Raw genomic sequence first — 13,617 nt, forward strand, 5'->3', positions numbered from 1 at the left:
TTATATATATTTACTAGGGATATTTTAACCTTAATACCTTTATTATAATAATAGATTTAGTATAGTATATTTCTTAATTTATAAATTACAGTATATTTATTATTACTTTAAATCTTATATATAGTAAAAGTAAATTATTATTTTACCTATTTATTATATTAGTATATTATATTAAAGATTATATCTTTAGTCTTATTAGAAAGTAGTTTAATATATAGAAGTCCTGTAAATTTATTTTTAATTACTAATAGCTACCTTATATTATTAAAGCCTTCCTTATAGTCTTAAAGATTTTAATAGATTTGCTAAAAAGGATAAGGGGTATAGTATCCTAATAGTCTTCTACTAACTACGCTATATATATACATTTATATATAGATTAAATACTTAATTTACTTTATTTTATTTACTTTTACCCCTTATACCCTTTTTATAAGTTCTTTTACCCCCTAACTTCTAAGATATTTTGCTTTTAAGTACTATAGTTATTCTAAATCTAGCCTTTTATATAGCTTATTATAAAAAGGGTAATATTATATGCTATAGCTTCTTAAGGAGATTATAGTAAACTGTATTATAAGTAAGGAAATTAGAACTATACCTTAAATTATTAAAATTAAGTATTTAAAGTAATAAGAAATTAGCTTATATTAAAAGAAAATAAGATTATAGTAGCATTCTATCTAAGTAATAATAATACTTTACTTAGGTTCTTTATAGTAAAAAGTATAATTATAACTAGTATACTAAATCTTTATATTTATAAGAAGTACTTTTAATACAATATTTATATAAAAACTATAGATAATTACTTGTAAATAACTACTACTTTATTAAGTATAAGTAAGCAAGTCTTTTTCCCTTTAGGTCTATCTAAAAGGTTTTTAATAATTCTTATTCTATAGCTTATAATAGGGAAGTAAGTATTACCTGCCTTAACCTATTTATTGCAAGCTTCTATAAAAGATCCTTTTTCTAAAAAACTAATATTATTTACTAAATAACTTACCCTATAATTATTAAATAGAGTTAAATTAGCTAAAAAGTGCTTTAGTTTATTACCTATATATATTACTAAAGAATATTTAGTCTTAGTAATTAATTTTAAATTAATCCCTACTATACTAAAGCTATCTAGGCCCTAGTTAAAGTTTCCTTTACTATTTTTAATTCTAGACTCTAAGGATAAGCCTTTTATTATAAACTTCTATTTAAGCTTATTTTATATAGGTTTCTTTAGTTTAGCTTAAATTACTATAATCTCTATTTTAGTTATCTTTAAGGTTTAGCTTCTATAAGCTTTACCTAGGGTAATCTTAATATAGCTATAGCTTTTAGGGTTTTAATAGTATTCCTTTTATTTATATAAACAGGTCTTAAATTCTTTTTAATTACTAGATTATAAGCATTCTTAAGGTTTACTATAATTACTTTTTCTTATAAGGGTTATATTAATTATTAGCGCTTTTATATAATAGTTCTCTTAAAGCTAGGCTTTAAATTACTATACTATATTAGCTATATTATAATATAGCTTTCTATTTACTTAGTTTATATTAGCTATAAGTTTTATATAAGTAGCCTAACTAGAAGCTATCTTTATACTAACTATATTAATAAAGTTAATTATTATAAGTAGTCCCTAGACTTTACTATTTCTATATAACTTTATATATATAAAGACAGAATACTAGTAATTAAGCTAATCTTAAGAGTTAACTTTTACTCTTTTTACTTTACTTAGGATCTTAGTATACTTTATAGTTACCTTTATTATATTTTTAATACTTAATAAGCTATAGCTTTTTTTTATACTATAAAGAAGCTATTAAATAAAGTAATAGCCCTTTTAGTTATATTATAACTATATTTTTACTATAATTACTATACCTAAATTAACCGTTTTTAGGATATATACTATTATAGTTTAAAGCTAATTTATATATATTTTAGTTACCTTGCTTTTCTGCTATATAAATACCTAATATAGCTTAAATTGCTTATAAAGTTAATTATTAGTAAAAGCGCTTAAGAGAGATTATAGAACTACTAGTATAAGCTTATTACCTATATAAGCAGCGCATTTTACTATAATCTTTATTTAAATAACTCTATATCTTTTAAGCTTTATAGCTTTAAAATCTTTAAACTGCTTAGGTTTAGGTACTATAGAAATATTATTATTAATATTTAAAAGCTTAGGATTAATAAGCTTTTAAATACTTATAGTTTTAGTTTATATTTTAAGAATCTAAATTTATTATAGCTATTTCTTTAGGGAATTTAGTATAACTAAATTTACTAAATTAGTATTAGCTAATGCTAATATTATCATCTTAGATATATTATAATAGTAAATAAAAAGGCAATATAAAGTAATAAAAAGGGATAAGAAATTTTCTTATATAGCCTTACTACGCTAGGAAAAAGGGTAATAATATAATAGTTATAATAAAAAGGTAAATAAATATAAAATAAGTATAGTAAAAGTTACTAAAATAACTTTTTACCTAGGCTTATAATTATAATAACTAGCTAATTTATACTAAAGTAAGTAAATAAATAAGGTTTAAAAGACCTTAAAAAGGTTAAGTTAAATTTGTTAAGTTAAGGCTAATTTATATTAGCCTTGCGTTAGATAAGGGAAACTAAGCTAAGATACGCACGGTTAGGTAGATCTGACCTAGGAATTTCCCGATACATACGTATCAGGATTTATACTCAACTCCTACCAACTAATCTACATATATAAATGCCAATCTCCGTTCTTATACACCTGCACTAACATCAACCAAAATCTTAACATGATTATCCTTATCATTAATAAGCGTCTGGAACCCCTCCTCAACAACCTTATCCATCTTGATGACCTTTGTAATCATGCCTTGAGGCGTAATCTTACCATTCGAAAGCGCCTCAATGACCTCCTCAAAGTCACCAAGAGCATACGTGGCGCTAAACAAAGTTAGACTCGCTTCAATGACGCCAGAGAGAACTTACCATCCAACGTATGATCGTTCGCGGAACACGATCTGATTCATGTTCAATTGAGCCCTCTTTTCCCAAACAGCGATGTTGACGAGTACGGCTCTGGCCTTGAGGCAATCGAAAGCTGCATCAATGGCATGCTGAGAGCCAGCTGCGTCAAAACCGACATCGGCGCCCAGACCGTCTGTCAATTTCTTGACTTCAGCCACGATGTCGTCTTTGGTGGGGTCGAAGACATGATGAGCGCCAAATTTCCTTGCAAACTCACGGCGTTTGGAGCTGACCTCGCTCAGGATAATGTTCTTGCAGCCTCTTCCAATCAATGCCTGCACAACAGCCAGTCCAATTGGTCCACCGCCGACAACAAACGCTGAATCGCCTTCTTGGTAGGGCGATATCTTGATCGCGTGCCACCCGACAGCCAGCGGCTCAACAAGTGCTCCGACCTCAAGCGAAACATTATCAGGCAACTTTTTCACAGCATCCTGCGGAACGACCGTAGTTTCACAAAGACCGCCTCCCCAACCGCTCAGCCCGATAAATCCATTCTTATCACAGCAATTGACAAGACCACGCTTGCATGAACGGCACTCATTATCGTAGATAATTGGCTGAACGCAAACACGGTCTCCTTTCTGGAGGCGCGTAACTTCACTACCAACTTCTTCAACAATGCCACTGAACTCATGACCCAAAGTGAGGGGCGATGTTTCCCCAGTGATGCCGTGCGGGGCACCCGGTTTGGGAATGAGGTTATTGCCACCGAGATACTCATGGACGTCTGTCCCGCAGATCCCGCAGAATTTAGGGGAGATGCAGACCGAGTTTGAGTCAAGAGAGGGGAGGGGCACGTCTTCTAGCCGGACATCTTGCTGTCCGTGGAAACGCACTGCTTTCATTGACATGATGGAAGTTGAAGTCAAATATCAACAATAGTGATGGAAAGAAGAGAGGGGTTGTATCGCAAAGAAACGTTGCTTTTATAACATCCTCAGCTGATGTACAACGTGACGCAAAAGACTGCCTTCCCCTCATTGAACGTGTTTCCAGAGATAGTAATGCGAAGTCACAAAGTCACTTATAAGCCTAACGTGATGGGATGATCGGATTACCTGATGGGGATTAGGTTAGTGTTAAGATTGGACAGGGGGATGTTTCCACGAATGAAGAGTGGCGTGGGGATGCGGGGGAGACTCGGCGAGAACCGATGATTGTGGGATCGTGATCAGAGACGACGTGGAATGGTCTGTTCTTTCAAGTCTGGTTATAAATCATTAGATCGATAGAAGTAGCAAGTGTAGTAAATGATTTGACTGACCGTGGTGCTGGAGATCGGTTCTATGTTCTTATTTTACTAACATATATCTCCGATATGGGTTGCATTTGACATAAAACAGCTGATATATATGATTTTTATTAGCATTTATTACTAATAACTCTCTAAAGCCTTGCAAAAAACATAGATATATATGGGTTGTATGCGCCGGTCATCCATGACGGGTCTATGTTGTTTGATGACCTGAGCACTGTTAATTAGTCGTGGGATGTAGGGTATTCGGCTGCCAGAGGAAAATATCAGTAAAATCAATCGTTTTCATCCTTCTCCTTCTTGGCGCCATTTTCCTTCCTCGAATCATCCTCATCCTCCGTATGTTCGCCCTTCTTGATCTTTGAATCCTTCTCTTTCACTTTGTTCTTCTGCTTCTCCTTGCGCATATCCTTTTGCTTTTTATCCTTCTTTTTATACTCTTCCCCTCCGTCTCTAAAACAATCAAACCCGTCAACCTGTTTCCCGGCAGCCTTTTGTAAACTCTGCCCAAATAACGCATCCGAGAGATGAAAATGCTCATCCCTTGCGAATTTGTAAGTTGTCAAATTCTCCTTGTACTCTGGGGTAGGAAAGCCATCCCAACCAACTAGGTCTGACATGACCCATTTCCCGTAGTGGTTCTCAGGCTTTTTCACATCCTCATCATTGGCAAACCGGAGGGCGTGAGCGCCCAAGGTTTTCTTGTGATAGACGATCAAAGGGTGGCCGTCTTGTGTAAGGGGTTTGTCTCTATGATCGAATCCGTCATGTGGGTGGTATCCGTCGTGTGCTGAGATGGCGACGCGCCGGATGATGTTGTATTTGACAAAGACCACTACGACTTCCCAACTGTGCCTGCGGCCAGAAAAACAATTATGGGAATGATCCACTTCAAAGTAGTAATCATACCTTGATCCGGTCAGTTTGAACTTGCGGGCATAAGAGGTTGGGACTTACATGTATGCGCACCAACCGTTGTTGCAGCGCTTCCTTGTGTAGACGTTTGCATTGTCGAGCCGAGATTTATGGCGACAGTCCACTTTTGTATTACCCCATGTGGAGAGACCTTTGTTTACTGTCCCATTCCTATCGATAGCTGCAGTGTTATAGCAACCGTCCTTGTCAAAGTCGAGGGCTGGCTGGTATCACAGACTGTCTTCGTCGGCATTTGCATCTAGTTTGTTCAATATAACGCGAGGATATAGCCGCTCTGGATTTGAGATTCGGCTGGGGAATGCCGAAGTAATCGAAATTAATCCAATGGTGGAAAGGAGTAGAGATGGGATATGCATTTCGATTGCCGATGCGAGGTCTAGGTCGTTCGGAGTAGAGTCAAGGGAAGCGGCGCAGACCTACATTGGACCCGAGCCAGGCAATATATACTTATGCAATAAGTAAGTTTTTGAGACGGCGATAAGGTTATTGCTTCAGCGTCATTCAGTACTACCTACCCTGACCTCATAACTGACCAAAGAGGTCAGCCAAAGGATCATCGACCACCAAGACTTGAGTGACACCCGCCACTGCAGGAATTGAGAAAGTTGACATTCATGTGGTCGGCAAGTTCAATATCCCGCAACATAGATCTAGGCTACTCTGTCGAATAATAGATTAGCTTTATCACTCTCTTAGGCAAAATAGGCTCTGATTTTCTTTATCGACGGTTTTCTGCTAAAGCTGGGAAATTAAAGCACTAATGCAGCCAATCAACTGGATGTACAATAGACCCCCTGAATGTTTGTCAGGGTGTGACCAACGCCACACTTTGCCACAGATTTTTAATTAAATATATAGATTATATAATAACTATTTGAATAAAAAATATATAAAGATATAAAGCTTTATATTATAATTATTTATATAGATTAAGTATAACTTTATATCTTTTTTATTTAAATAAGAAGAATTTAATAAATAAGGTAAGGGTCCCCTATTATTTCGTCACACCCTGACAAACATACAAGGGGTGTATTGTATGCCCAGCGCCCAGCATTTGTATGCTAAATTCGTTTAGCTGAACCGTCAACTTGGGTCTGGCGTTGCACTAAAAACATCACTATTGACTATAGCGTCTGTTAGCCTGATGATATCTCGCAGGCCCCTTTCTGATTGCCGAAGTCACGATAATAAAAGGATGTAGGAGACGCGCCGAGTTTTCCCTTCCCCATTCCTTCTCTTGGACTCACTTCAGTCACTTTTTGTCTGCTACAATGCTATCTGTCATTCATTTGCGAGTGGCCTTTGCCCTATTGGCCTTTGCCCTATTGGCCATAAGCTCTGCTGCCGCAAGCCCTTGCAAGCCTCGTGAGTTTTTTTTTTTGATGGAAGTGTTTTAATTGATTGAGTACTGAAGTAAAATTAGTCTCAGCCGCAACAACTTCTGGTGCCATATCTGCCACTATCACATCCACTGCTGTCACCTCAGATGCTTCTGGCGAGACTTCATTGGTCACTTCTGTCGCATCCACCACTGAAGATGAAAGCGCCACTTCCTCCACGGTAGTTGAGTCCTCTACCAAGACAATTGTCTCTTCCGCTGAGACATCTGCTTCCTCGGTCGAAACATCGGATTCCTCCATCATTATTGAAACATCTGCAGCCATAACCACCACCGAGGCTACTGCAGAGACTACAACCGCTGAGCCAACTACCACCGATGCCACCACCACCGTCGCTGAGACCACCTCATCCGCAGCCATCCCTACCTTCACAATGTTCGCTTCCGGCTCGAACGCCGTTGCAGGCAGAAGTCTCCAAACTTACAACCGTGACGGCACCGTCGCCGTATTTGACCCCGCCACCGACGACGATAATCCTTCCGTTCGACAATACTTCATCGACGCTCAAGGCAGGCTTGTGAATGACCTCGGCTGGTTTCTCTGTGGATACTATGGTGCGACGAACGATGAGCTTAACAAGCCTGCGACAGTGGCGGTCTGCCATAGCGAAACTCCCTTGCAGACGGCTTTCCTCACTTGCGAGTTGGACGGTCCCTTTGCAATTGAGTGCTCGGTTCCAGCGATGTCTTGTGTGTCGAGCGGATCTGCTAGCATGCCCCCCACGTGTATACCTACTACCGGTTATTGGAGATTGAATTCTGTCGGTGTTCGACCGTTTGGTCACACCTGGCAGATTGGAGGTAGTGATACGCCCGATAAATATGAGCGAATGACCATGAGTATCCGGGAGATCTGAGGGTTGGGGCAGAGTTGAACAGTTAGGAGCATAAAGAAACTTTGCTAGAGATTGAAACACTTAGTTTTAAAACTTGTAATTACAGCATGTGAATATACAGACTGTCTGATTAAATAGATTAAGCAAGTTATTAATTTTTATTTTATATAGAAAGACACTTATAATTATAAAAATATAAAGATTTATTAATAGAGTCCTAAATTACATACAGTCTATAAGTACTTATCTTATACTTAATAGTTTTATTTAATAATTTTAAATCTTATATTCTATAGTAGTTAAGTCTTTATAAAAATTCTATTAAGAGTTAAATATAATACTCTAGTTAGCTATACATTAAACTGCATCCCAGGTTGTTTCCATTTTGCTCCTATCTCGTGAGTCAACTTGATCTTCTACCCTCACTACTACGTCAGTTATCACCTGGATACCTTTGTTATCCACATGCCCAAGCTCCAGAGATTCTGTCGTCGTGCCACCACCTGTGACGATAGCTCTTGCGCTTGCGCCATCACTCCCAGGGTCGGTGTCAGCCACGTGCGGCTGCCTGATGTATTGACTTGCGCCAGGTCGAGTTCCGGTCCGAGTTCCTCGAGCGGGCGTCTTGTCTGTACTATACAGGTGACTTCGAAGACCGACCTGGTAGGAAACGAGGCGAATCAGAGGCTGAAGAGCCGGGAAGCTGCCACACCAAAGTCCAACGTGTAATTCAATTGACACCCAAATGGCAACTCGGCCCATTTTGTAAGTCCTGTGAGCAAAATGTTAGTAATAGGAGCAAAGCAGCCAAGGTAGGTAACCTACGTGTCAACCCCAAAGTCGGTAGTCATCATGAAGCCAAGTCGAATAATGCCGACCACGATGGCGACTAAACCAACACAGAAGACGAGAATAACTTTTATAGCCTGTGAACCAAATCTCATGTTTTTGTAAATGATCCATATTGGTATTCCAAATAGTGCGGCGTCGATCAAGATCCCAATGAAACTATGCGCCCAAAGCAAATGAGCCTCCGACTTTTGGCTGACGCAATGTCTATTGGGCTTCATGCGATCAAATAGGTCCCTATTGTAGTATTAGATTACCAACTGAACAAAATGATAGGGACTGGAACACGTACGCGATAGGTCTACACTCTAGGAGGAAGAAGAGTAATGCTGCCAGAGTGGTCAGAACAATGATAGCGCCAATGCCCCATAACCATCGCATGAAAGCACCTATGAGCAAGTCAACAGTCAGTTTGTACCAGCGGTGTAAAGAATAGTGCACGTACGATCTCGGCGAAGACGGGGAATGAAAGCGAGAATTGACAGGCGAATGAAGCAGAGCGCCGGGAAAAACAGCATTTGTTCAACAGGTAGAACCTTGGGTTTTCTCTATTAGCCTGGAACAAGAAATAAGCCGGTCATTTGTGCCTGGAATAATCGGCGCGTACAGTAAAGAAAGCTTTTAGCTGTGCGGGAGTGAGTGTACTCATTGTTGAGCCTGATCCGTTTTGTACTTGGGCGGTCTCGATGGCGGAAATAGCGACGGTTAAAGCCTAAAGCACACACACGTCAACGTCGATACAATGGGGAAAGGTTCACGGGGAGTCTCACGAAGCCAAGTATTGCCAAAAAGTCATCAACCCCAAAAGCCCTGGTCATGAAGCAACGAGCGTACAGACGCGCCATCATGATAAGAGATGACAGTACGATAAGGCATACATTTAGGCGTAGAATATCCGGCCCTTGAGACCTAGCAGCATTGCCCGAGCCGCTTGCCATCTTGGGCTTTGGCGCGATGCAGCAGCAGTGCGAGTAGTCGGGGAGTCAGAGAGGTAACTGAGTGTCCCAGCCAGGGACGATATCCCCGCTTTTATAGCAGACACGACTTTCAGAGCACGCAGGAGTCTTAAGGGGCCGGAGAGTGCCATCTTGCAGCGCCTTTAATCATTAACGGAATAGCTAAGTGTAAGCAGCCACAATCCAAAGAAGACAAGCTCGTCTATTTAACAGCGACAGGTACGAGAATCTGGCGCAATCATATCACGAAAGCCGTCTTCCCCGTACCCACAAGGCATGGGTAATTTCGATCTAGCGGGCCACCCATCCAATCAAGACATGGAAGATCAACCAGCTAGTTGGATCGGAATGTGGAGAGCTCCGAGTTACTCGGGCCCACGCTCTCCTGAAAGATTCTTGTCTCTAGCGTGAACCTCCCCTTACTGAAGACATCATTAGCGTGAAACCCCGGATGACAATGGCATTGTGATAGGATCGGAAGCATCGCACTCCAGCTTAGCGAGCTTTTGACTTTGTGTGGCGCTTGTCCGAGTCAGCACCTCGGTACGGTTTGTGGAGATTGGAAGGCCGTGCTTTCGTTTACCAGCCCGAAATGATGCCAAGGCATGTAACATTGCGGGGGATCCCATCAGAACTAACGCATTCTCAGCCTTGATCCAGGGCGGCGGTCCCAACGCCGCTAAGTACATACGAATCAGTAACTTTGCCAGATCTTGGGAACGGTTGCCAGCATATCCTGTCTCGTTACGGTGCAAAGAAAGACTCTCGGGCGATAGTTTAGATAGAATGCTTTGCTAACGTGTTGGAAAGGCTAGCATGGCTTTATCTAGTCCTTTGGAAGGAAGTGTTTACAATTCTCGCCTGCACATGGCTTTTACGAACATCGCAAGGAGAGAGCAAAAACATACCAGCTGTTTCGGTATGAAGTATATAGTCTAATAATGTTCAAGAAGATTACAATTATGCCCTTCAACACATCTAATCCGGACCCTAGGCGGTTCCTATCAATGCCGCTCCCGAATCGATTCCAAACTCTCCTAACTATCAATACAGTCCATCATGGTGAATCTCTGCCCTCGCGGAATCTAAGCGGCACAAGAGTACATGATACCGCTGTCCCATCCCTCTCGCTCAGACGAGATAACAGACTCAGAGGTAGTCATGAAACACGCACCATCCTCCCGTCTGCGGGAAAAGCCAGTGCATGTATCATCATACGCACAGAGCTGAGCACACTGCGCGATACTACCGCTCCCAGTAAGTGTTAGACCATTGAGACCAACGTCGCATTGGATTCTCGATGTCCCGATGCACATACCAGCCTCGAGGGGACAGTTGTCCACCGGTGCCGCTGCAGTTGTAGTAGTTGCCGCTTCGGTTGTAGTGGTTTCGGCAGTGGATGTGAAAGCCGTAGTTGTGGGCACACTGTCTTGTCCACAGGAATGCTTGATACCACTGTCCCAGCCATCTCTGTCAATTTCGGTGACGTCGGCAATTGCAGCAATGGCCTTGAAGCATCCTCCGCTCGAGCGGACACGGGAGAAGCCGGCGCAATCCTCATCTGCGTCGCAGAACGAAGCGCACTCAAGGATGTCTTTGGAGAATCCTACGAGTATCAAATTGTCGAGCTGCACATCACACAACACGGCTGAGTCACCGGCGCATTGCTCAACTGTTGAGGGACAGGTAGGATCAGCAGGTGCCAGGGCTGTTGTAGTAGTTGCCGCTTCGGTAGTCGTAGTTTCGGCCATGGATGTAAAGACGGTGCTGCTGGACTCGGTACTTTCACCGCAGGTTCCCTTGATGCCAGATACCCAGCCACTAATATCTACGGCAACAATCTCTTGGGTAGTGACAATGAAGCATTCATGACTGTACTCATTATATGTAAAGGCTCGGCAAGAATTGTCAGAGTTGCATTGCTGAGCACATTCGTTCATATTAGCGACAATGCTAGGGCTGTTCAATCCTCCGAGGAGCACGCTGCATTGAATCTCCATGGTGCCAAGGCATTGGTCTACGTCGGAGGGACAGGTGACGACGGGACCGGAGGCAGCTGAAGTGGTGGTTGCAGGTTCGGTGGTAGTGTCTACATTCGACGTGGTGAAAGAAGTAAGGAAAGTAGTGGGCTTGGACTCCGTAGTGCTGGCGTCGGCAGAGGTGACGCTGGAAGCAGTAGACTCCGCCATGCTCGTTTCAGCGGTGGTATCGGCCACAGTGCTGGAAGACTCGCTGATTGTGATTGAGGCCGAGGCGCTTACCGAGGCCGCATCAGTGGAAGCAGTCTCTGCATCAGACTTGGTAAGGCTCGTTTCCATGGTTGTATCTGACAGCGTAGTAGTAGACTCGATCATGCTGACGGTGGCGGAAACGGTGCTGCTTGCCACTGGCACGATGGAGCCTGAACGGCTTTCAGGCTTGCATTTTCCAGCAGACGCAATGCCGACCGCAGCAGAGAGGATGATAAAAGAGTGAATGGCGACCATGGTCACTGCCAGAGAGTAAGACGGATGGTAACGATCGGACGTCAAAAAATTGACAATATAGAGATTAGAGAGAAAGGAATCGGGAGCAAGGAATCAATAGGGGCACTTTCTATTTATCACATGCATGTTTTTCTGGTGGCGCTCTCCCCTGAGAGGAATTTCATTTCTTTTTGAATCGAGAGCTGAAATTGGCTTGAGGCTATTGATGATTATAGCGACATTCGGTTACAGAATTGAATAGTGTGGATTAGTGGCACAATAGCCTACTCACTAGCGATAATTATGGTATTAGCCTTCTTTTACGGTTATAAAGTGTTTTTTTCCTATTTTATCCTCAGCATAACTGTTGCATTCTTATTTCGACTTGTAAAAAGCTCGGCTGACGTGGTCATGAAGCGTGGTGATCATCTTGTACTTATGGCGCGCACTGAGGTGTTCTGATAAGCGCAATCGTAACAACACCATTTGTTAGCATTGAATGATCTGGCCACCGCAGCTAATTACTCGGGCAATTAGTCTTCAACTATCAACAGATATGTGACTGAAACGTCAAGAGCGATGGAATGGTATATCGTTGGGAGCGGTGTCACCTTTTTGGGTACGTCATCTACTCGGAGCCGGTGCTTACTATGTTTCCCGATGCCCGGCCCAAGAGGCTTATAAAAATGTTCCCCGCCTGAGTGGAGATCCATGAATGTACTGTAAAACACTACACAGAGCAGATTTCCTGACGACGCTATCAACCATGACATCGGAGATATTGGAGCCGCGGGACGTCACGTTCCGAAACTACACTACCGACCAAGCTTCTGACTACGCTGCGGGGAGACTCGGATACACCGACGCCCTTATCGACTTCATCCTCAACTATCACAGATCGACCAATGGCGAGACCGCGTGTGTATTGGATGTCGGTTGTGGACCAGGGACCGCGACTCAAAAGCTTGCGCCGCACTTTGATCTAGCTTACGGCGTTGATCCGGGAGAGAGTATGATCAGAACAGCTACTGAACTTGGAGGAAGAACTCGCAGTGGCGGTCCAATCGTATACAAATTGAGCACAGCAGAAGACATTGATAAGATCAATGGCATTCTCCAGAGCTCTGTCGATATGATAACAGCTGCGACTGCGGTATGTATGTCTTTCTAAATCCAATTGTATTAATAACAGTCTCCAGGCTCACTGGTTCGATATGCCGCGATTCTGGGCTGCAGCAGCCAAGGTGTTGAAACCAGGAGGGACTATCGCGATATGGACTGTGTTCAGACAACCGGGTACGCAGGAATTCTCACCAGCCTTTACACTATGCTAATGGACATTGTATAGGTTCATTTAATAATAACAACGAGCTTCAATCCATCTTTAATGACTTTCTGGATGCTCTTGCCCCTTACTCAAGGGCAGGTACTCATCTTACTCAAAGCGGATATGTCGATTTGCCCATGCCTTGGGATAATCCCGATACTTCCAAGTTTTACGATCAGCAAGCATCTGCCCGCCATGTACTTACTGCTGATGATGGCTTCGTTGCTAATACAGGTAGAAAGGACAGGAGCGAGGGCAATAGTGATGAGTCCGTGGACAAGCAAGTCCAAAGAATGGAGAGATTAGTAGGAACATTCGGTTCATTAAGTCGCTGGCAGAAAGGGAATCCAGAGCTCGTCGGGACAGAAAAGGATCCCGCTCGGATCCTAATGGGTAAAGTTCGCCAGATGTTGGAAGGGAATGGAAAGCCAATTGAGTTGACAGCCTTGGCGGCCAAGATGGCTGTTGCACTAATTCTGGTAAAGAAGAAGTGAGAGCCGGATCATTCACAGGCAGGACAACGGAGTGAGGATTCTCATGTAACTGCCA

At 42.1% G+C, this 13,617-nt stretch overlaps 6 protein-coding genes across 6 annotated transcripts; 2 read left to right on the top strand and 4 right to left on the bottom strand.

Annotated features, from left to right (window-relative positions):
- Nucleotides 1-2,768: 2,768 nt before the first annotated feature.
- Nucleotides 2,769-3,893, bottom strand: FSUBG_12520 (alcohol sorbitol dehydrogenase; the record flags this gene model as incomplete). Its single annotated transcript, XM_036677317.1, has 2 exons — nt 2,769-2,955; nt 3,001-3,893. 2 exons carry the CDS (start codon nt 3,891-3,893, stop codon nt 2,769-2,771), a joined length of 1,080 nt encoding a protein of 359 aa, XP_036531989.1.
- A 679-nt stretch (nt 3,894-4,572) lies between these two features.
- FSUBG_12521 (NLP4) lies at nt 4,573-5,589 on the bottom strand (the record flags this gene model as incomplete). Its single annotated transcript, XM_036677318.1, has 3 exons — nt 4,573-5,206; nt 5,255-5,393; nt 5,451-5,589. 3 exons carry the CDS (start codon nt 5,587-5,589, stop codon nt 4,573-4,575), a joined length of 912 nt encoding a protein of 303 aa, XP_036531990.1.
- Nucleotides 5,590-6,507: 918 nt separating this feature from the next.
- On the top strand, nt 6,508-7,492 carry FSUBG_12522 (uncharacterized protein; the record flags this gene model as incomplete). The annotated part of the gene is made up of 2 exons (XM_036677319.1): nt 6,508-6,601; nt 6,660-7,492. 2 exons carry the CDS (start codon nt 6,508-6,510, stop codon nt 7,490-7,492), a joined length of 927 nt encoding a protein of 308 aa, XP_036531991.1.
- Nucleotides 7,493-7,828: 336 nt separating this feature from the next.
- Nucleotides 7,829-8,838, bottom strand: FSUBG_12523 (uncharacterized protein; the record flags this gene model as incomplete). The annotated part of the gene is made up of 4 exons (XM_036677320.1): nt 7,829-8,243; nt 8,297-8,557; nt 8,613-8,709; nt 8,766-8,838. The coding sequence occupies 4 exons, from the start codon at nt 8,836-8,838 to the stop codon at nt 7,829-7,831; spliced, it is 846 nt and encodes a 281-aa protein (XP_036531992.1).
- Nucleotides 8,839-10,361: 1,523 nt separating this feature from the next.
- Nucleotides 10,362-11,762, bottom strand: FSUBG_12524 (uncharacterized protein; the record flags this gene model as incomplete). The annotated part of the gene is made up of 1 exon (XM_036677321.1): nt 10,362-11,762. The coding sequence occupies one exon, from the start codon at nt 11,760-11,762 to the stop codon at nt 10,362-10,364; it is 1,401 nt and encodes a 466-aa protein (XP_036531993.1).
- Nucleotides 11,763-12,507: 745 nt separating this feature from the next.
- On the top strand, nt 12,508-13,562 carry FSUBG_12525 (trans-aconitate 3-methyltransferase; the record flags this gene model as incomplete). Its single annotated transcript, XM_036677322.1, has 3 exons — nt 12,508-12,894; nt 12,941-13,037; nt 13,090-13,562. 3 exons carry the CDS (start codon nt 12,508-12,510, stop codon nt 13,560-13,562), a joined length of 957 nt encoding a protein of 318 aa, XP_036531994.1.
- Between the last annotated feature and the right edge of the window lie 55 nt (nt 13,563-13,617).

The sequence above is a fragment of the Fusarium subglutinans genome (genome assembly GCF_013396075.1).
Source record: "Fusarium subglutinans strain NRRL 66333 chromosome Unknown NRRL66333_c0000273, whole genome shotgun sequence".
Classification (NCBI taxonomy): domain Eukaryota; kingdom Fungi; phylum Ascomycota; class Sordariomycetes; order Hypocreales; family Nectriaceae; genus Fusarium; species Fusarium subglutinans.